The sequence below is a fragment of the Antedon bifida genome, chromosome 5 (genome assembly GCF_963402885.1).
Source record: "Antedon bifida chromosome 5, ecAntBifi1.1, whole genome shotgun sequence".
Lineage (NCBI taxonomy): Eukaryota > Metazoa > Echinodermata > Crinoidea > Comatulida > Antedonidae > Antedon > Antedon bifida.
The window spans coordinates 25,428,333-25,452,183 of record NC_136230.1 but is presented as its reverse complement, the minus strand read 5'-3'; the positions used below and the strand labels follow the sequence as shown (position 1 = coordinate 25,452,183).

The 23,851-nt window shown below is 33.1% G+C and overlaps 2 protein-coding genes across 2 annotated transcripts; one reads left to right on the top strand and one right to left on the bottom strand.

The window, feature by feature from the left end:
• The first annotated feature begins 6 nt into the window (after window positions 1-6).
• Window positions 7-8,977, top strand: LOC144841926 (transmembrane protein 185A-like). Its single transcript, XM_078698224.1, has 7 exons — window positions 7-255; window positions 1,450-1,626; window positions 3,534-3,741; window positions 5,016-5,099; window positions 5,550-5,717; window positions 5,913-6,036; window positions 7,520-8,977. The coding sequence occupies exons 1-7, from the start codon at window positions 218-220 to the stop codon at window positions 7,741-7,743; spliced, it is 1,023 nt and encodes a 340-aa protein (XP_078554350.1). The 5' UTR covers window positions 7-217; the 3' UTR covers window positions 7,744-8,977.
• Window positions 8,978-9,916: 939 nt separating this feature from the next.
• LOC144843233 (diphthamide biosynthesis protein 3-like) lies at window positions 9,917-15,651 on the bottom strand. The gene is made up of 3 exons (XM_078700026.1): window positions 15,507-15,651; window positions 15,111-15,185; window positions 9,917-11,446 (listed from the first exon to the last, which is right to left on the bottom strand). The coding sequence occupies exons 1-3, from the start codon at window positions 15,612-15,614 to the stop codon at window positions 11,381-11,383; spliced, it is 249 nt and encodes an 82-aa protein (XP_078556152.1). The 5' UTR covers window positions 15,615-15,651; the 3' UTR covers window positions 9,917-11,380.
• Between the last annotated feature and the right edge of the window lie 8,200 nt (window positions 15,652-23,851).

The window sequence follows — 23,851 nt, the reverse complement described above, 5'->3', positions numbered from 1 at the left end:
GTCAAAAAACAATTCATGCATGCGATTTTTTTTTGTAAATATCAACAAAAGGAGAGATAAAAGTTCTGACAAACCACTTTTTAAGGTGTCGGCACACAGCAATAAATGTGCTCATGGATACCTTTATCACATTAATACATTCAGCAAAGTGTTTATAACGACAGTTAACGGTCTTTTGGCGTACATTTTATTTACCGTAGGCTGAAGCCCCAGAAAAATGAATCTCAAAAACCTGTTTCAGGACTTCAATCCTGGGTGAGCTAACGTTGTATTTCGCTTCTTTTTCGTAGCCTAGAGGCCTAGCTTTTGGTTTTCAATTTTAATCATTTTTCCAAAACTAAAAGTAGTAAGTAATCTAGGCATAGCTTAATTATACCTTACTACTTTATGCAAATATATCTACTAGGGTTAAACAACAATTTAGCCTACTTACTTTAACTTAAGGGCCTAGCCTGCCCTAGCTAGCTAGATCAATTTGTGTCAAACTTGTCTCCGTTAATGCATGTAAAGTATAGGAGCAAGAAAATACTTTAAACTTTTTCTTATATTTAAAAAAATGTAATTGCACATTTTACGGTGAAATATCGATGTGCACAGCGTACAGAAGTACTTGCGGCAAAGAATATTGCGCGCGCGTGCGCTAGTACATTATAAAGTTCGATTGATTGATTTTGGAACGAAACATCCCATAACTACGTCCTATAATAACAATTATGTAATATTTCCAATTTATAATGCATGCTTTGATGACTAAATAAAATAATAAAGTGTCGTGGATATATTTGTTAATATATTGAATAGGGTATGAACAATATTAAAATAATAAAGGCAAATTATTACAAATGAAATGATGAACGAGTCTCTGAAAGTTTGTGTCAAAAACACACAGAGAGCCATATACTGTATAAAAAGAGGGGTGAATTTGTGTGTTTTTTGTATTGGTTCATGTTTTGATGTATCCTGACTTGCATGTAGGCCCTAGCATTTATTCTTTTGTTATTATAGACACAATATATATATGTTACCAAATTAATACCATTAATAAAATTAATTACTAAAATAAAAACGGAATATAAGCGTTATTTCATAGACAAAAAAATCTAAAAATAATGCATGAACTATAGGAAAACGCTATACAAAAGAGACGCGCGCGCCCTCAGCGTGCGAATTCTTTGACACAAAAATGGCTTCTAATTTTCAATGTCGTAACTCTTTATATATATGGCTCTGGGTAGGCCTACTTTTTTATTTTAAAGATATTGAATTTTGTTTGTTTTTCGTTGGAATACCAATATAGCATGGTTGAATATGATCACAATACTGCAGCATAGTAATACTAATAGCTGGATGTATGGCACACTTTTACAATAACAAAAAAAAATATTTTTTTTTTTCAATTTATTATATTCAAAATGATTATTTAAACAGTTGATCTTTTTCTCTTTGCAGGAATTTTGTCATTTATTTATCACTATTATTGTTCACAATATTATTTGCACTGAAGGGAGATGGCTACATTACCTGCAGTTGGTGGTTAGTGTTTCTTCCGTTGTGGATCTGGAAATGTTTAGTTTTTTCCGGTGCCACAATTGCTGGCCTTGTATGGTGGAGACATCCGGAATATCGGTACGTAACTTCAGTGACATTGATTAAATCAACTGTATGTACAGTATGTATGATCCTATGTACACTTTTTAAATGATTTTTAATGTTGGTGTTTGCTATTTCAAACCTGTTTTAATTCTTCATTTTATTCAATTGAAAATATACAAGAATGTTACATAAATGTTTATTCATTAAATTAGACATTTTTAACTTTAGTCTCCAAGTTTGGGTTTGATATGACTGGCATTTTGTTTCAGACAAAAATATAAAGTTTCAATCATTTTTTAGACATAATTGTTTTATTTTCATTACTTATTGGGTCTTGGGTCAAACTTTTAGTTTGATTATGTTTGTATGGATATTGTGCCATCATTGCATATATGTTTGGATTAAAAAAATAACAAATAACAATGTACTTATACATATATATAAGAGTTTTTTTTTCTAGTTTATTTAATTTTTTTTTATAGTTTTTATTTGTATTTAATATACAGCATAAGTCGATAATCAATCACTGAGCCGTATAATATTATATGACGTTTTGCGGAAATCCGGAAATTCCCAAAGAGCTAGTTTTCTGCTAACACTACAATAGATTAAAATGTATAACATCCCTACAGGCTTAGACAGAGTCAGCAGCTACTGTATGTGATCTGCAAAAATACATTTACAAAATGAGGTACCCACATCATAAAAAAAAGAATTTTCAAAATTATATAATCTGAGTGCAATTATATAAGGATGCTGTATAAACAGTCTGTAAATAAATAATTTATAATTAGTGAGTTTCACTCCTTTGTTAATTGAGCATAAAAATGTTAATGTTATATCAATGTTCAATTTAAGTGACAATAAGGGGGAACTTCCTCATTAAATGAACGCAGGGGAAAATAATAAATAATATGGCTAATCCCTATTCAAGGAGAACTTTCTCATAAAATGAACGCAGGGGGAAATATATAATACTATGGTCAATCCCTATTCAGGGGGAACTTTCTCATTAAATGAACGCAGGGGGAAATATATAATACTATGGCCAATCCCTATTCAGGGGAACATTCTCATTAAGTGAACACAAGGGGAAATATATAATACTATGGCCAGTCCCTATTCCGGGTGGAACTTTATTGTGTACCAACGATGTCCCCTTAATAGAGGTTCAACTGTATTATTTTCATGAAGTTAGTAGTAACTTAATTTCTTCATCATTCAAGTTACTTTCTTTTTAAATTTTATTCCAGGATTGAACGACAGTGAAACTTAATTAACATTATTTTCAACTTTCACTTAACTGGGAATTCCCAGTTTCTGGCAACTAATCCATTGACCTTGACCCAATTATTAACTTACTACAAAATGACTATTATGACGTTACTTTAAAGTGATAATGAGTAATAACATAAAATTGTAATAATTATTATTTTGTCAAATTAAATAAAGTGTAATTTAATAATAATATTATACTGCAGTGCAAAATGGCGATGCACATTTTAAAAATGTGGACCTTTGCCCTCTTGCAAAGCAAACAATGAAAGAAACATAAAACAATTCTACCAAAGTGGGAATTTCCAACTCTCTGTGTACACATTGGACTGAATTGATTGTTGGCCCCTGGGAACAGATGGTCTTAAAAGCCACTTATAGAATTAATGGTGTAGGAAATTTCATATCAGATCATTTAATGACTGGTAATATAAATTTGCTAACAAAATTTGCTTTGTACTTAGGCAAATAAAATAATAGATTTTATCACCTAAAAGAATCTTTCTAATTTTCAGTATATACATTATGATATGATATAATAAAACCGATTATTTAAAAAAAAAAACATTTAACCAAAAGCACATTATCTAGTAAATTAGTTTTTGGTTAAATTTAAGAATTTTTTTATTATTAAAATTTTTTTTGTTGATATTTTATAATTACAGAATTGAAGGAGAAGGCTACGTGGACATGAAGGCAATCATTATCAGTGTCGCGCTTCACTCGCTTGTATTTATTTTTGAAGTTCTTGCCTGTGACAACCTTGAGAGCCATCATAATGTCTGGCTGGTCGTCTTCATGCCGTTGTTCATGACGGCACCTATATCAATAGCAGCTTGTGTCTGGGGTTTTAAACATGATAGGGGTCTTGAGGTATGCAGAAATAAAAATGAATATATTGCATGTATATACCTGGCAACTCTCATAATGCATAATGTGAGAGTTTCACGCATGAAGGCCGATTTTTTATGCCACACGCATACGTGGCTATTTCTCACGCATCCATTAAAAATATTCAGAAAAACATTATTTTGAAATTAACTTGCCTATTTTGGGAGGGAAAATAGCCTAGGACTACACTTTATTTTATTAATTTGAGCATAAAGAGCCTATGTTTATTTGTATTTTATGGTTGAGGTAGTACAGGAAAGCCAAGCTCAATTCAGCGAAAAAATAAACATAGAGAGCATATTTCATGATTATTTTGAGTTATTATAACATAGAGGGTTGATATAAAGTTTCCGGTACACCACGAGTGAGGACGATCAAAGTACATTGATCGAAACGTCGAGAAACTCAACAGTTCTTTTCAGAACTAATACACGTGGTGTACCGCAAACTTTATATCAACATTTGATTTCGCCATGCAAACCTTCAAACTATATAACATAGAGGGTGTTATATACAATTTTAATTTAGTCTCACGCATTGGCCACTGACAAAGTTGGTAGGTATATTGTATTTATTGAAATAACATCTGACCAAATAATTAGCTCCCTAACGCAAAGCTACTTTGTTATTTAAAATCAGTTATTGTGTTGGGACAGTACCTGTTGCCTTCTTGGGTTCAAATCTAACCCTAGCCATCAGTGCAAGATCAGTGGTATATGTATATGAACGGCAGGCTAGTGATCTGGAGGTTGTGGGCCCGAGTTCCACCAGAGAATCGCCTTTTATTTCCTAAATATGTGCTTTGCATAAAGTACAATCACGTCATATTAGGGCAAACATCTGACCAATCATAAAATGTGTTTACAAATTTTTATTATTAAAAAAAAAATGAATGAATTGTAAACTTGAATTCAGTTTTAATAGCCCACAATTCCAAGTTTCATAAAATAAAACATTTAGACTCCTAATATTTCTGAAGAAAGAAATTTCCCAAAAAAGTTAATCAACAATCTTTTACCCACACGTATCCACCATAATTACCGATAATTTGTCCATGAAACCAACTTACCCGGGTAAATATCTGAGTCTGAACGGGCCCAGATGCCAGAACTATAAAGTGGCCATGTTAATAATGTAACACAGGTTTTGTGTTTCTGTATTTTATACCAAATTATTTGCTTTCTATATCATTCATTGATATCAAGAGAACAAACAAACTATAATATTTATATATAATTTTGTGTCTTGTTTTTCAGTTTGAGACCATTTGTTCAATAAATATACTTCAGTTTGTGTTTATTTCATTAAAACTTGATATGTTCATCACTTGGAGTTGGGCGGTAAGTTAATGGATTTATAATTATAGAAAAATTAATGTAAAAAATATTATAACAATATTTGTTTACAAAGGATGTATTATTGTACAGTATATTCTAAAATATTAATTTAGGCCAAATAAAAAGTGTTAGTTTAAGACTATGATTTGAATATGTTTACATTTTTTTTTATGATGGTGTTCAATAATTATAACAAAAACAACTCTACAATTTATTGTCAACATTTTTATTTAAATTAACATCGTAACTTTTAATTTGAAAGATTGAACATTCAAATGGTGGTACTTCTTCAAATCACTTTAAAAAAATTTAAAAATAATATTAAAATATAGTAAATATACTGTAAAAAAAAATATGAAGCTCCAGAATTTGATTAAGCTGGGTACAGGAACTACAGTAATAAGTTCTGCTTTTATTTTTTGCTTTAAATTGTTTTTGTTTTGTTTTATGTAGATTGTTTTTATACCGATGTGGATTTTAATGGGTCTTCTGTGTATGGTAGATGTTATATGGTCCATACTTATCTTTAGGGCTACTGAGACAATGCCGGAGCAGAGACGGGCCCACATGATGGCTGCGTTTGCCCGAGCTACTCTAGTAGTACCTCTACTTACTTTTGAAGTGAGTATTTATCTTATGTATTTATTTAATTTAACATACTGTACAAATTTGAGGTTACTACTGGCTTGAGGTTTCCCTATTACAACACAGCCCCAACCCCATGTAATTTGAAAAACAAAACTTAAAATTGGTGAAAAAAGCGAATTTGATATACTGTAATATTGATTGAATACATTTTTTTTTTTTCTTTTGCAGATTCTTTTTGTAAATTGGTTAGATGGTATAAATGATTACCCCTTACCAGCAATCTTTTCGCCACTCTATTTATCTCTTGTTGTTTTATTACCTACATCGTTTGGTCAGCGAGGAAACAACCAATGTAAGTATCAATTTATTTAATTACAACCGCCGTCAGCTGTGCTACGCAGGAACTATGTTACACCTAAATAAATTCCTGTCATTTGATTGGATGATTGTTGGTCACATGGCATGCAATATTATGTACTATTTAACAATTGTCCAATAGTACTCTTATTCTCATTTTTTCATGTACGAAAACAAAGCGTTGTGAAAAAAAAAATCTGTGTGAAATCCAATAGCAGCATCATCTGTTCTCTGTGGAACAGAAACAGTGATACGCACAATGCAAAATCTCCTTCACAACAAGATCAGAACAATGGCAATGGCAAGAATCAACTTACTGAAAATAGAAGTTCATCTTTCACCTCATGAAATTATTTGTACATCGCACTCATAAACATTCAATATTTGCACAATATACACTAATTAAGGGAGAAAAGTAAACTAAAAATAACCAAATTAAGATGATGCAGAGGAACCCTTTTCACTCCTTCATTCTCCAGTACACATCTGGCAAGAGCTAGAGTGAAAAGGATATCCGAATACATAAACTTCTATCACAGAAGAAGCTGTAAAAGATACTTTGAAATTACAATCATACTGTACTCTACATATAACTAGAAAGCCACTCCCAGAGTGCATACCTCCGCCTACTGTAATATTCTCCTACATAAGATTTCTCCGGGGAAAAAATATATATATATATTTGCGTGTGTCTTAATGCTGTTTCTGATTTAGGCTAATTTTACTACAAGCATGTGTATGCGAGTTTGGTGTAATGGTTATGTAACAAGCCTTTCAATTAACAATAGCTTCAGTCGACTAAATAATAGAACAGCAACTTGAAAATCAAACGAGTGAATTTGAAAAGAAATAGGTTTTTAAACTACTCGCATCGAAAGTAACAAACACACGCGATCGATTACATATACCTCCTTGGCGGAGGTAAATAACATTGCGATCCATAGCTACTGTGTAACATGGTAACAGTGAAGGTCCAGTGTACAAAAATTGTGTCCGCTTCCAAGAAAGAAAACTGTAATAGTTACAGATCGCTTGGGAAGGAATTTGTAAACCTCAGCTTTTGCTTTCACTAAAGCACATTGTTTTCTTGTACAACAAAATCACATGTTAATTTGAAACTATTGTACTGCTACTTTCTTTTTAAAATACCAGAATTTGTATCTACAATCGTGCTACCAAAATTATTTAATTGTTTGATTAATTTAATTTTTAAAATTATTACTTAGCAAAATAGAATTTTGCTAAATATAGTACTTTTTGTTCGAACGATAGCGTCTACAATTTTTAAGTTATTATCCTGAATATACATATTGAACGATTGCATTTCAAGAAAATCGGTTCATTGATAACTTCACAAATAAAGTCTGTATTATTTTATGGGCTGAAATATCAAGTAGTTAGCTCTCTCTCCGAATATATACTTTGCTAAGTACTTCATTCAGTTTCTGAGTACTTTCATTTTCAATTTTATTTTTTAGGGTGGTTTGGGATTCGCAAGGATTTCTGCTCATTTTTATTAGAAGTATGCCCATGCTTGCAAGAATATGGAAACATAACATATACTTTACATCCAGTGGATATCCCACCGGAGACGGAGCAGATCCCTGTGCGTACGCTTCCAACGCCAGCACCAACTCCGATAATTATCAATACATCCTCTGGAAAACATGTTCCGCCTGTAACTATTGATATGCCAGATTAATGCATTTTGGAAATAGAATTTGTTGTCGAACATTAAATTCTGGATTTTGTTTCATGGAAATTGAAGTAATACATGATCAGGAAACGGACTCAAAGGGCAAGACTTAAAGAACAAGACTTAACGTACAGATAGATCATATGCCCAAGGCTGGACAACATCGAGGCTATGACACGCAGCTCATGCGAATATTTCACTCTCAAACATGAAAGAAATACTGTAAGCAATTGGACATACAGACAAACCATAACAATATAATATTGAAGTGTAATAATTGGGAAATTCAAACCAATAATAAAAAATGTATTAAATTTATTCAACGTGTTAAAGTACTTACCAAGTTATTATCATTATTCTATAGTAACTAGTAAACACAGATGTACCTCATTAGGCTGAAGCGTTGCTTGGTTGTAGTTTGTTATGCCTCTTTATAGCAATATCGAACTGAAAAAAATGAATGTAAATTTGTATATAAACATCCAAACTTATATTAACTTTGTTCCCACCAGGCCACAACGCATGTAAATTGATAAATCACAATTCAACTGTTGCTTGTCATTGGTGAACTTGCTTGCGTTGCATTTTACATCATTGTGTTCCGTCCTAGTTGGAACCAATCTTTAATTCTCAAGTAGTATTGAAACAAATTTGAAACTTGTGTACCACTGTTTTCAATAGATGGGGCTATCGGCACAGTCAACCGTCACATGTAATTTTATAGTTTTATATAAGCATGGTCGATATTTGGTTGGAGGCTATCGGCACAATCACAACTGCTTGTCTAATGCCTTTTATTTTATCAGCAAGGTCGACCATGCACCTTTGTCCTGTTGTCTACCGGCACAGAAATCTAAAATGTAGATGTACAGTAGGGTTGCCTGTCTGAATAGTCACTTCCATTTTGAATACTGTATTTTTATGCTCTGACTTAAGCTCTGTCTACACTATCAAACTAGTTTGACAACAAAATGTGTGATGTGCCCAAATATGGTAGTGATATGACATATTCATATATGGGCACATCACATTTTTTTGTCACATAAAGTTTGATAGTGTAGACTAAGCTTTAGTAATTTAGACAAAGATTTTCTGAATGTTGGGATGGAGGTGTAGGTATTCAAGAGATTTACCTGTAGTGGTTACAATGCTCTCTACTGAGTTGGTTGGTGGTAGACTCCAGAAAAATGTTCATAATTGTCTTGATGTACAAACTGTTTATAAAAATACTACATAATAGATCCGTGTAATAAATAATGTATTTACATACTGATGATAATAAAAATGAAAATTAAATAATGTTTTAAATTTCTCTATAAAAATTAAATTAGCAACAATATCTCTTTGATCCAACATTGTGTGTTAACCTCTGTCTACACTATCAAACTAGTTTCACAAAAAAATATAAATATACCAAATATGGTAGTGATATGACATCAACATGCACATCACATTTTGTTGATAGTGTAGACAGAGCTTTATGCCACTGACAGACTTTCAGATGCACTGCCACGAAATAACCTAAGTTCATGCAAGCAGCAAGAATATAGAAGTGCACTAGGATATACTGTAGCAGCCAATATACCGTTCAAGTTTTGTGAAACATTTCCCTGTGTCACTTTTCCTGATTTTCTGGTATGATTTTGTTCGGTGAAATAACTATAAATCAGTACAAATTACTGAAAAAATGACAATGTTTTGGGTACCAGTGGCTGGATCTCAATGGTGATACAAAATAAAATAAGCAAAAAGCTAAATCAAAACGATAAAATAAAACAGCCAGAAAAATTTGCAGAGCTTTCAGCCAACACTAGCCCTTCAGCGGTGCAAGTTAGAGTACTTAGATAAAATTGAGAATATTAAGCAGACAATCACTGAGCGAGTGGACTGGAATAACAGAAATAAAATCAAAGGAAGTACGGGCTGGTGAATAGAGGGTGGAGAGAGTAATAAGAGTAGAAAACCATGGAGATGGCTTGGTAGATATAAACAATTTAGAGATGGAGAACTACAAAAAAACTCAAATGGTGGTTAATATTGAAACTTAAATTTAGGTTGTCAATGGAATACTTTTTACTGATCTGAAATAATTATACAAATATTGACCGGAATTATATGCTTTTTCATACTCATTGTACTAAACAAATTTCACACATTATCATTCATTTTATTATTATAATTTAATGTTAATATATAAAATCTTATTGACACTTTATACAACCCTGTACATTAGTTTGCACATGCCTATAATAAACAAAGGGTGCTATATTGTTTAAATTAATGTAATCCAACTTAAAAACCAAAATTATCATATTACAGCTGCAAAATATCTGTAATACAATTTTAAAATAGTATAAAAAAATTGATGATTTGATGAATAAAACAGGTATAAAATTCATCTTAATTTTTGTTGTAATAAAGCTGTTGGCACACACCTATATTTCAGCTGCAATGTCAGACTATGGACAAGACATCCACTACAGTAGGGCACTCTTAAAGAAATACTAGAGACGAAGGGTATGTTTCTGCTGCATAGGGCTGAATAAACCGTTTATTTCAAAATAGATTTAAAATGTAATTTTTATATTGACTGCATTTATGCTCAATTTATGCTCCAAAATAACCGTTTAAATCAGTGGGTGGTCGTTGACAAAAATCGTTAGAATTACCCAAAATTTAAATGTTACTTCAGTGTAGTTGACGTGAGGTCAGCAGCTGTCAATCAAATAACCATTATTTTCTGTTGCAGCTAAAATTTGTCCAGCAAACTATTAAATGGCGTTCTAACACCGAATTGAATGGGTGATTTTAACCATTATTTTTGCACTGCCATTTAACCGTTTACTAAAAAATTGTCCTGTTTCTGCTCCCAAGAAATTGGGGTTAATTTATTCACACCGTTTTAACCAGTTATTTTTATGCAGCAGAAACAGGACCTAACAATAGTAGGCCTACAGTACTAGTAGCAATAGAATGTTGATACTTTTAAATGATGATTTATTATTTTAATGGCCTTTTGAACCTTAGCTTCAAAATAGACTATTGAAACTACTACAAAGGATTTATTCTTTTAGTATGTCATCATAAAACATATGGAATATTTACATAATGACACCTGTCCCAATTGATGTGTATTATTTATTAATTTACATATTGACACTTTGACATTGACAATTTAGGAAAATCACACCTGTCAAAAGGTAAATCAGAGGTCTAACGAAAAATTTAATAACTTAGTGCCCATTTCTACTGAGCAAAACAAATTTAAATATCGTATTTTGAAAGAACGGTCTTGCCACAAGAAACGCATTCACTAAAAAGAATCCATTTTATAAAACCGGTTTTGAACATGCTACAATAAATAATAAATAAATTTATAATTTAGTTGTAAAATGATAGTAGCATTTTGTGCAGCTCTGTTGTTACATAATTGATGCCCACTTAAGGGTTCTCTATCAACTCTTCTTCCCAGGATCAGACAGTCCAGCATTCATGGCTCTTCTGGTCGTATTCTGGATGGCATCCAACATTCTGCATGTCAACCTTCATCATTAGAGTCTTATTTCCAATGTCAGCCTCCCAGACATAAGCACTCATTGGGGTCACATCCTTTATCTAATTTCTAGCAGACTTCTTTGCTTTATTATGCCACTGCCATCCCTTTAGATCCAGATGAAGTCTCGACGACTTCACCCTCAAGAAAATCATCCTGAAAAACAAAAATATAGTGATTGAATAATTTACCATATGCCGATTTTTTGATTTGAAATATTGACTCCAAAGTCTAGTACTGATAATTTCAGGAATTTCCTAATATTTCAATCGATCTCTTGTATATAATAATAATATCCTGGATTGGTAAAGCGCATAATTTTGTAAAACCTATAAGAAGTGCTGTACATATTATTAATTGGTAGTGAAGCTGTAGCTTGGTGGTTAACATGCTTGCCTTCCAAATCCAAGGTTCAATCATGACCTAGTGCCAGGTTTATAACTCACGGCTCTTTCAACTGCACTCCCTAAGCCTCAAATAAGACGATAAATTATAAAATTATAACCCTGGTCATTTTTGGATCAAACTCAGATGAAAACATACTCCAATAATGCAGCTGGTAACCAGCGCAAAGTTGTGTATTGACCTTTATACCAGGTACCCATTTACATAGTAAGTAATGTGTGTTGGATTCGAACCGATGATCTCACAATCCAACGTCCACATGCCCTTACTACTGCTAAAGGTTCAATATTTCCAGTGACTGTTTTGGATAAAGCATCCTAAATACATGATTTATAGTTATACTTATACTCTACTGCTAGTATAGTTTTTAGTTTTAACTAAAGGCAAAAAATGCATTGGTTTGGTGATGAATTTTCCACAATGTACAACAGCATATGCCACACTTTGGAAAGTGCCTGGCATCCATTGTTTACTAGTATAATAGATGCTAGCTTTTATACTGTACTGTCATTCCAGAATGCCAAGTCAAAAGTATCAGAGCTTTACAAATTACAGTAAGATAGAATTTCATATTTATCAATTTTAATGTCACAATCACCTGTCCCCATGTGACAATACAACTAAAATTCTCTATCACTCATAAATTATTACTCTATACAACTGCTGTATGACAATTAACAATTACTTTTCAATTAACTATGAATGAACAATTGCATTTAACAGCTAACAGTCTATCAGGAACATTATAATTATTGCTCCAACTAATGGCACAGTAAGTTTCTATATTCTTTTCCTTATTTTCTTTATTATACTGTATTAGGTTCACTTTATTTAATACTTTGCATGCTTTAATTCAGAATAATTAGATGCATATTATCATCAACAAAGATGTACAACATTATTGTCATTGTCAACCTACTGTGCAAATCATTCAATTGAGCCTAATGATTTTTCCTAAAGCTCTGTCTACACTATCAAAATTCATGCGACAAAAAAATGCGATGTGCCCATATATGGACATAATGATGTCACATCACTACCATATTTCAATTGGTAGTTTGTCAAACTAGTTTGATACTGTAGACAGAGCTTAATAACTGGTAAAATTCTTAAATATTTTCTCTTCACTTCAGCAGCCATTACTGGGCACTAATTCAAATTAGGTAATCCTTAAGATTATTTTCGATTGGCCAACGACCAGCCCAGAAACCCTTATTTTCCAGACCAGGATTTAATTTTACTGGCAATAATTTTATAATATGAAATTTGGTTGGCGAAGATGGCAAGTTACTTGGGCGTTTTTTCAGGCTATAGAAAACTATAGAAAACATCCAGTTTTCTTGCATTTCTACAAAATCAACCATCATGAAATGATACAAACCAATTGGAACTTAATGTTTAGGAAAGGGGTGCCATTTGGTTATTCATTTTAATTTATTTTCCACACACAAAACGAAGACCAAAATAAGTTTGACTTAAAAGTACAAATTTTACAGCATGGTTAAAATATATTTTCAGAAAGATGGTTAAATATACAAAAACAATTAATAAGAGATTGAGTATTTGGTATTTCATAAGGAAGAAGGAAAATGCGTTGAGGACCAAAATGTAACGTTGCACCAGGTACACTTTGGCGAACGAAACTTTGTTTACTCTAGTCAAGGTCCTATTGATCAGAAAGATATAACACTTGCATAACATTTGACACGAACATGTTTACACTAAGTTTTCAACAAGAAATTTAAAAGGCCAAAGTTCTTTGAAATATTTACAGTATTAAAGGGAGTAAAGCCCCATGATAGCAAAACAAAACGAAAACACAATAAATAAGTGTATCTACCCACAGGAGCAGCTTAATTCAACGTTTATAGTAATATGCTACATTAATTATGAATGCTGTAAAGCCGTCTGCTACTTAACTGCTCTTTGTTGCCAGAGTATCTGCTTAATTAACCCAATACACTCAAACCTCTGTTACAAACAAATAGCGAAGATGTACTAACCATAAGAAACAAAGATTATAAAAACAAACAGCATGAAATCTACCCTTCGCTTTTGTCTTGAGATGCGTGTGATGAACAGATAAATTTGGAAATCGCTATCATTAATTTGCAAGTTTGTGGTGAATCAAAGTATTCAACGTTGACAGTTGAATATTTTCTGCAGTAAGGTAGGATGCATTTTTTTTCCCTAGCATTATATCTTATTATTGGTAAGCTATCAGTGTTTTAAAATTAATTGACATTGACAATCAGTAATCAATTTAAATTTTAAAGTACAGTAGTAAATAATGATAATATAATTTTTTTTTTTAAATCTGGTCATATTATATTTTATATAATTTGTTGTACATTTGGTCTTGGTAACATTAGAAAATGTAATACAAGTTTGTTTGTGTGGGGATGGGGGGGGGGGGGCTGATGTTGGTTTTGGTTGTGTGTTGGCTCAAATCGATATAGAATTATTTTCCTGCTACAGTGACAGTGCTAGCCATATGCTTTCAAAAAATGAATTACTCCTTGCAAGGATGTAAAAAGCGTTGAACAAAGGTGAACAAGGACATCAAAGTCAGTAAATTTGGAATTCTGAAATACTACAGTATGACTAAATACCATGGCTGCATTATTAACCTCCGCCAAGAAAATTATATTTTTGTCTGCAATATTTTTGTGGGATTTGTATAATATCCTGCTGACAAACAAACATGTATACAAACACCACAAAAATATAATCTTCTTGGCAGAGCCATGATATTTAGTCATACTGTGATGTTAAACGTCATAAACTAAAAAATGGATTTTTAACACATTCAAACCACAGTCAGTCAGTATAAGATATCCATTACATTTTCGAGGTAAGCCGGACCAGAATATGTAGTAGCGTGTGGCGCAGTATTTTGACATTGGACTACTGATAATGAGTCAAGTCTAACGCTCATCGCATTGCTTGTATCTTTAAGCAAGACACTTTATTTACGCTTGCCTCTCTCAACCCAGGTGTACAAAGGGGTACCTAGTAAGGTCAAACACAACTGCGCTAAGGCTGTATTATGGGAACATGTTTCCAGACGTGTTTGATCCAAAAATAATCAGGGGTAATAATGTGAAGCGCTTAGAGGCTATGCACGAATCGCAATAAAAATGACATATTATCATTATCACAATTCTTAACCACTTTTTATAAATTACTACTTTTAGGCCATACCTTAACACTACAAAACAGATCTTTACCAGGTCTAAATGACAGATACTGATAGATATACGATGGGCACAGAAGACAGAAGTGTTTGGCTACACTTTAGTATTGGTATTTTAAATATAATTTTTAAAATGGGGCTTAAAATTATTTTTAATTTTGTAATCTCAGATTGCTCTTGTACAGTATGTATGTATGTTTGATTGGTTATAATACTTACAACATCATAAATAACTTTAATGATGAGAGAGCAACTTGGACACGTAGCGACATCTTCCCCATTCATCAAGTCCTCCTGAAAAGATAAAACTTAAAAGCGTTAAAAAATAGACAGAGAAATGTTTTTTAAATTGTACAAATACATAAATAACATTTTTTTAGTAGTAAGTGGCAATATTCCTAGTCATACAACACAGCCCTAGCTAGTAGGCCTAGGAGTAGTAGAGTAGTACAGTTATACTAGTAATAGCTAGGTAAGTGAGGGGACCTAGGCTTAGCTTAGCTAGTAGCTATACTAGGAGGAGGTCTAGCCTTAGCTAGCTAACTAGCCTAGCTAGGCCTATTTCTATAGCATATTTTAGAAGAAAATTCAGATTGATGATACAACTGGGCCTACCTTATATATCTCAAATCTGTCTCCACATGGGCATGGGAAATGATACAGTTCATTTTCATCGTCATATTCAAAATCTTCTATTTCGATTTCGTCGTGAAAAACAGACATTTTGCTGCTGTTTCTTAACACAACCTTCCAACGATGATGAAATCGACACGCATCACTACCCACTCATGACGACACACGTGGTTCCAAGTTTAAAGGTTATAATTACGTAATCAACAACTATGGGAGGCCGAACTTGTATTTATAATACTTTTTGCGGAAATAAAAAGAAGTGCTCTGATATTGATAATGATCGATAAAGAACCTCGCTGTCAAACGGTTGTATAGTACTCACATTAATTTACAATGTATATTTATAGTATGTTTTGTTTACATTTATTGTTATGTTAGGCATATCACATGGTGAATGAAAGGATATTTCAAGTACAATAAATATTTTTCAATTATTTAATTGTCATAAAAAACATATTGTATTATTTCAAAACTGCTGTAAAGTTTGCGACAATCAGAGGAAATGGCGCCACAAAGATATTTATGTATACATAAAAATTTATTTCTGGCTTAGAGATGATATAGGAGTATTATCGGTGTTTCGAGTGGGGGCCGATTCTTTCTCCCTTCACACCTCAGATAGACACATGTCGACGTTGTAAACTTTAAGTGGGCCAAAGGGCCATTGAGAGTGAACGTAGTTATAATATCATAAAGTTCAATACATACAAGATATCGAGATCCAAAGTACATACTATGACAGTATCTTGTTAAAAGTGATTACGCTTATAAAAATAATTTAATGTAGAGCTCTTAATTGTCACAGGACTTTCGCCAGATACAGGAGTTATTTATATGCTTATGGCTGAACTTTTCTTTTAAGGTAAGCTATTGACAGTTCTTGGAGCAGAGGGATTAGTTGAGTAGCCATTTCTAATAATGTTGCCTATAATCCCAGGGATAAAAAATCGCACGATCTCAAATCAGGTCCACTTGTGTTTACACCACTGATAACTGGAACTGTCGATAACAGTGCCTCAGTAACCTCGTCGATAGATAAACACTGTTTCTATACCCTTGCTACATAAATGACTGTATGTTGAATCGAGGGGGAGGAGGGGAGGGGTTGTATGGTATGTTAGACAATCAGTTTTCTATCAATTACAGTGTAATCGATATATAACTTGTAATTCTTATACTCAATAATCTTTAAGCTCGACTTTTATGATCTGTTGAGTTTCTTCATACAAAGCATGTTTGTACTGTATTCTTTCAACCCGGATAGCATGAAACAGGAATATTAGGTGCAAAAATAATAATAATATTTAAGCGAAAGAGGCGCGTCTTTTGCGCAACCTCAGTTATACCGCCTGTAGAGTGAATATTCCACTTAAAACCAACGGTCCCACTTGGTCGCAACTCAAGTACGTAAGCGGACACCGCAAGGACCATCACGACTCGATGGATCGTCCTCCGAATTGCGGCTTACGTCGTTGCGTTGCGTCGTCCAAGAGAACCAAGATTTCAATAACGATTGATAAATCAACAAAAAATCACATTGAATTGTCTACCGGAAACAGCTAACCAATGTTGATATTATACTCAATGTTTCTATCATTGTTCAAAGATGCAATACGGTGACCTACGATGGGGTTATTTACACTTTTATTTTTAACCTGTTGATAAAAATGAGTGTAAATAGAAAGAACTACGTGATATTATAAACGTCCCACCACGGTGCCTCGTCGATCAGATGTGACTTGAAGAGGGACTGCTTCCTACACTCTCAATAATATAAATGTTGGAGCAAGAGCATAATTCTGTTCAGGCCTAAGCCTATTGCTTGCTCCTGACAAGATTGTGCTTGATAAAACATGCCGAATAAATATTCTTATTATTATGCTAGATATAAGCACAGAGATTGTTGACTAAATCAATTCCTCCACGTTTACAAAAAAATGGTTCAACCTCGGAGCTACCCTTTAAGCTCTGTCTACACTATCAAACTTTATGTGACAAAAAAAAATGTGATGTGCTCATGGGCATGATGATGTCATATCACTACCATATTTGGAAATATCACTACCATATTTGGGCACATCACATTTTGTCACATAAAGTTTGATAGTGTAGACAGAGCTTAAGACCGTTTTACTGGCGAACTATTCGGCGCGCAGATTGAACACTTCCTTATATAGCTCTAGGCATATTGGTGTTTATATAATTTTCTTAACTTTCGCAAAAACGTAGATGAAAATTTGAATACACTTTTTGACTGTGAATAAATTCTTCGAGAATAAATAAGGTTTTGTTTCAGATGATTGTTGATTATTTTTTTGTTTTTAGGGCTATTTATTTATTTATTTTTATTCTTACGTAGGGGCCTACAACTACAAAATCTTAATTTGTTTTCAGCATTTGTTCTTGTTTTGTTCTTTTAATTTGGTCGTGTAATGTATATTGTTAGCCAGGTCCGTCTATCCAGGGAGTTGTTATTATATAATAATAACAACTCCCTGGTCTATCCATACCATTCCCTCCAAAATAAAAAGGCCCATATGATACAAAAAGACAAACATTAAACCACTTAACAATGATATATTGAAGCAATCTCAAATTCGATTAAGATACAAATTAAAGCCACGACTAAAATGCTTACTTCGTTAAACAATAATGAATCATAGTATTAAAGACATGATCAAGCGCAGGCCCAATAACGAGCAGCGTACGGTGTCCTGCAATAATAAGTTCATTCGGTTTGCCGTCTGTGATGATTATGTACGTGTAATGCTATATTATTCCGTTACTAATTGCTGACTATGACCACCAACATCGAAAAGTAATAACTTATTATTGATTCTTTAACTTCTATGGACCGCCTAATTGCTAATATTGTACGATAGGTACACGGAATTCTAAGGCACCATAAACTCATTCTGTATCAAAGCCGATGACAATTAAAGTACAGAAACCAATGGAGGATAGGTATTTGTTAAAGGGGAGGGGCATGCTCTGGTTTGGGAACGGGGAGGGGTTCACTCCTTGGTCGGTGATACAATTTTTGAGCTCCATGTTTTAAAAGTATAGAATTCGATCCCAATATTTTTGCCGAATCGGTCTGCCAAAATTGATAGAGGCAATGATTGACGATTCAAATTAGTATGATCATAACTTCATTCTTCCCTGGAAGAATAAATAAATAAACTTAATTAAGTTAATTTAGCCTATAAAGTTGTTCAATTCATAATTCATCATCCTGTCATCATTATCACAGCTAAAGTTTCCCCTTAACGGTTTCAGTGAAATTGACTTGTTTTTTGTGTCCGTGAAAATCAATAAAATTGTTATAGATTAATAAGTGTTGTTCACACGGTAACATGGCAGCTTTCACACCTTAAACAAGATTGACATGACATCTAGTAAATCTTTATTGTTTCTATTCAGTTGTTGATACAATATAAATCGGATGGATCTATATTTTTAAGGCGTTATTAATAATTATAGTTAGGCCTAGACGTCCATTATTAGACAAGACGCGAATACTGCCGGCGGGCGGCATATGCTGTGATTCATCGGTGCGTGCCAGCTTTAGACAGCTTTATTTTGATTGATAAATTGCCTTTAAATGAAGTCCTACCGGAAACAAACGAATCTGTTAATCAATTAATGAATATTAGATTTGTTTTAATTAACGAGGACGTTAGAAAGTGAACACCATTTTAACACCTGTATTTTGGCAATAGTGTTGATGTTTATATATCGATTTCTTTCTCTGTTGAAAAATGTTTAGAGTAGTACAGACAGGACAATATTGATATTATTGCTTGATCCCTGGTATATACGACCAATGCAATGTTTGTCATTCTATTGAAAGTAGAAACCTTTTGGAAAAAACATTACAAATTGAAAATATTATTATACAGACGTGGAACTTCTCCTTTTTGAGAAACTTTCCTGTTGTCAACCGAAACGAAAGCAAATAGGCTAACAACAAAGTGACCCATTTTTGGACACTTTGTTGGGTTGTTCTGTTGGGTTTTATTGTTCTATTATTTATTAATTTATTCATGGGGTGGGGAGAGTTTCTAAGCTCTACCTGTAAGAGCCAGCCGTCGTCATTGGGGAACTTTTGAGCCTCCCGTCTGTTTGCACGCGACTCTCCAGCTCACTATGTCGGTCGGTCTGTCGGTTGGTTAATAAACACTAACTCAAATTTGTGCACGCGACTGCAGCCAGGTATATGGTTTTATAGGAGATAAGTTACCCCGCAAAGGCACATTATTGTACGTACAAAATATGCGCGCGAACATCTTAAGTATAGTAGGCTATCATAATTAGGTGTAAGCATTTATGACAACATTATGATAGGCCTAAACTTTGCTTATTGATTTCAAACTAAAAAATACACAACATTTATTAAAAACAAAAATAGGATATGATGTATAAGAATAAACCATTTTCATTTCTATTCATCATTTTATTTTTACGTCGATTTTCCCGAGGCAATATGCCCAATTATTCAAAAATATTATATTATGGTAATGATGTTTTAATTTTTTATACCCTGACCTCGAATAAATATTACAATAATTGCATTTATATTAGTCTATATTCCATGGGGTATCCTTTAAATTACAAGTAATTATGGTTATGCATTTTTACACCCTTAATCACAATAACAAGATACGGTTCAAATTATTCATAGGGTAGCTCCTTAATCTACAACTCAACGTAGGTTATGATTGGCTAAGATGATCCCCATCAAAAGTCGCCAGCCCACCCCAGGTCTCTACAAATAACTAGCAGACTTAGTAATCAAGATTAATTGGCATGGACCTAATATTAATGAAGATATACACGCATGCGCTTCCGTGGTTGTTTTATCAGCCGATCTAGTATGAGAGATATAGGCCTAACAATTATTGTGTTGAAGACTCAGGAATAGTCAGTTTAGTGAGGGGTCTATAGCTTTCTTTTTTTAGAGGTATGTATGACGTGCATTTCATAGTATATTACATTGTTATATAATGATTAGATTCTAGGAAACATCAAGGGAGATACTGTGATGTTAACATTATATAAGTTTGTTCATGGATTTATAACTTATAAAATAGTAAGTAACTACACTGGAATAATACAATCGTTATTTACCAACTTTTTTCAGGTTGTATAAGCATCCGTATTTGTTTAGACCACGGTGTATTTTGGTTTTCTTTTTGTATTTGTATGCCTAAACTCTATTGATTATTTTCACTGGTTTGTAACAAATCATTTTTGTCGTGTTTTTTTAGAGTATGTTATATTAATTGCAATGTCTCTATACCGGACCACAAAAGAGACTTATATTAGAGATATATCATTTCACTGTCTTTAAGCAAACGAAATGCACTGAGAATCAGTAAAAGAATAGTTAATTCCTAATATAGGCCTAGTATCCGTTTAGTATCTTGTATTTTTAATCTGTTATAATACTGCACGTTTTAAATTGTTGCAATATTGTTGTTTTTAATCTACCAAGCAAAGTGAATTTCCATTTTTATGGACAAATAAAATTTCTTGAATCTTGAATCTTGTTTATTTTGTTATTTGTTTTTATAAGCGATGCCATTATTTTTGTTGGTTTTTCCGCAAATGTGAATGTGAATAACTTTGGGCCTATGATTAAAACTACAAAATCGCCCACTCAAAGTTTGATTTTATTCACCCTTATCGTTTGTATGTCTGAGGACAATATGGTATATCTTTAAGCTCAAGGGCATGACTCGATGAATGACGCGATTGATGACCAAACAGACCCAGAGCGTATGGGACCAAACGTGCGTGCGAATGCCTATGCCGATATTTATATTATGTCTATGTTTTCTCCATTTTTTTCTCGTACTAACAATGACACGCAGATATCGTATAGGAACAAAGGACATTATTGAAGAAGGCCTAATTGAATGTTGTATGGATTGGTATAAACATTAGTAACATTAGGCTACCTGTATACGAAACCTTCTTAATAAACAATTAATTGTAAATCACGTAAAAGGCCTGCAGATCTTTCTCGTCAATTCCGAACCATTGAATTACATCGACATATGTTCGCCGAGTGTAGGCTTTTTTTTTTGCACATTGATTACATCATGATCTTAGTAGAGTAAACATTGCGGGCCTATAGGATGAGATGTACGTGTCTATAAGACTACAGAATATAAATTACACTTAATTGAGATAGTCTTTGTTCTTAAAAACAGCTGAAAAAGGAAATAGGCAAGTAGAAATTCTTAATTCCACGTTCAATATAAGGACTTATGTTCGGTGGTCGGAATAATTCTTAAATTAGTTTGTTTATTAATTGATTAGCTAAGTAAGCCTACGGTACGATGCGGACGATGCGTCACTCACGACAAAATCGGGACGAAGTTGATTATCCATCCATGATCCATTTTAACTCATATTAAGTAAACAAATCTAAAATAAAAATTTAAAAAATTAAGAATGTATACAATTTATGGTAGACAGACAGCATACCTCTAAAACAGAATGGTCACCTTTGGTTCTATAGGCCTATATGCGGATGGAACTTTCACTTCCCGGCCGGTTCTGCCTATACTTAACTACGATAGAATGAGAATGTGTCTAAACTAATCCTCCAATCATCGTGTTGATAACACGTCACTCACAATGTATACACTAATGTCTGAATGAATGAATGCGCTGCTTGTACAGCATTTATTGTCAAATATATAACAATATTTAAAACTTGTTGTTTGTTTACAGGCAAAGCTCTTAAGATTAAAAACATAAAAAAAGCATAAGAAAAAACATCAAAAAACACGATAGCGAAACATCATCAAAAGATTAAAAAGCATAGGCCTACAGGCAAAAAAAGAAAATCCTATAATGCTTAATCATTATTATGTAATGTATATATACAAATCATGGTTTAGTTTCTACATGGGCATATAAGTTAGTCCAATAGTCCGTTTATACAATAAGAGAAAAAATATTTTTTTTTAATGGAAGATCTTTAAAATCAAGAGATTTATACTATGGAAATGAAGAAGTTCATTACTACATTGCAAGACTATCATGTTTCTTTGGCGAGGACATTGACGGAGGAGTCATTACGATTCGGAAACGTAATATTGGTGAGAACTCATTAACTTAGGCCATGCAAGGTATTCATATCATGTTCGATTGTATCATGCTATTGGAACAGTTCAATTGGACGTGCTCTAGTTCGAGTTGTATGCTTGCTAAAAGTCAGAATAACATTGAGAGTTGATGAATGATTATCAAATCATTAAAAAATGTCAAATTTAATCTATGTGACATAGGAGGACCATTTTAAAACATAACATGAGGATTGAACCCTAGAATTTCACTGGAAAAAGCAATCTATCAGTGTCATTGTAATCCTCATCATCATCATCATTATCACCACCACCACCATTATCATTATCATCATCATTATTATTGCCTACTTAGTTTAAGCTACACTTATCTCAAGTCCGAGGTCCGCTCGTGCAATCGTAGGTAAAATATCATCAAAATGGTTTATGTAAAAAAACAAACATCTTTGCCAATTAGTTGAATTTACTCGCAGACGTCGAGACAAACACAGGCTTTAAAGTTAATTTAAGAGAGAAATTTGTTAAATTTAGACTACCAGTTTATAATTGAAGTGAATTATATAATGTTGCTTTGTAATATGGTCAATATACACGCTAATTATCATTAGTTAGGCATCAGTATCAACACTAGCTATTAGGGGGAGCCAATCAAACAATGTGTCCCCTTATTAGGAGAGTTTTTAAAACCGGGCTGTATTAAATCATTTCCCCTCATTGCTTTCACTGGAAAGAGTCCTCTTTTACAGTGGGTGTCAAAGGAGGGGTTCGATCGCCTGTATTTCGCAAAATGCTTAAAATAAAATTAATAAACTTTAATAATAATTGTTCGGGACAAGATAAATCAAATGTAGGCCTACGTCAGACTGTCCTATAACTTTCACATTTAAACGACGCCCTCAACATTTTTACACGTCTTTTTTCTCAAAGTAAGCTATTCACTTGGTCCACAGGTGTATAATATTAAAATAATATCATTTTTCGTTAGATATCAACCACTTCTACCGTGATAATATTAGCACCGTTGGCAAATATTCTTAATTGCAAAATGCGCGTGCTAAAAATGATATCCCACGTAAAATTGCACGCTGAGCATCAAGAAATTCCTATAGGATACGTGTTTAGTACGCGTAACTTTGTACTTGACCCACCGCGTTGTTGTGTGTAACAATTGATATCATAAGCTTGTTATATGTTTACCTCCATCGTCAATACGTGTTGTATCAAGTT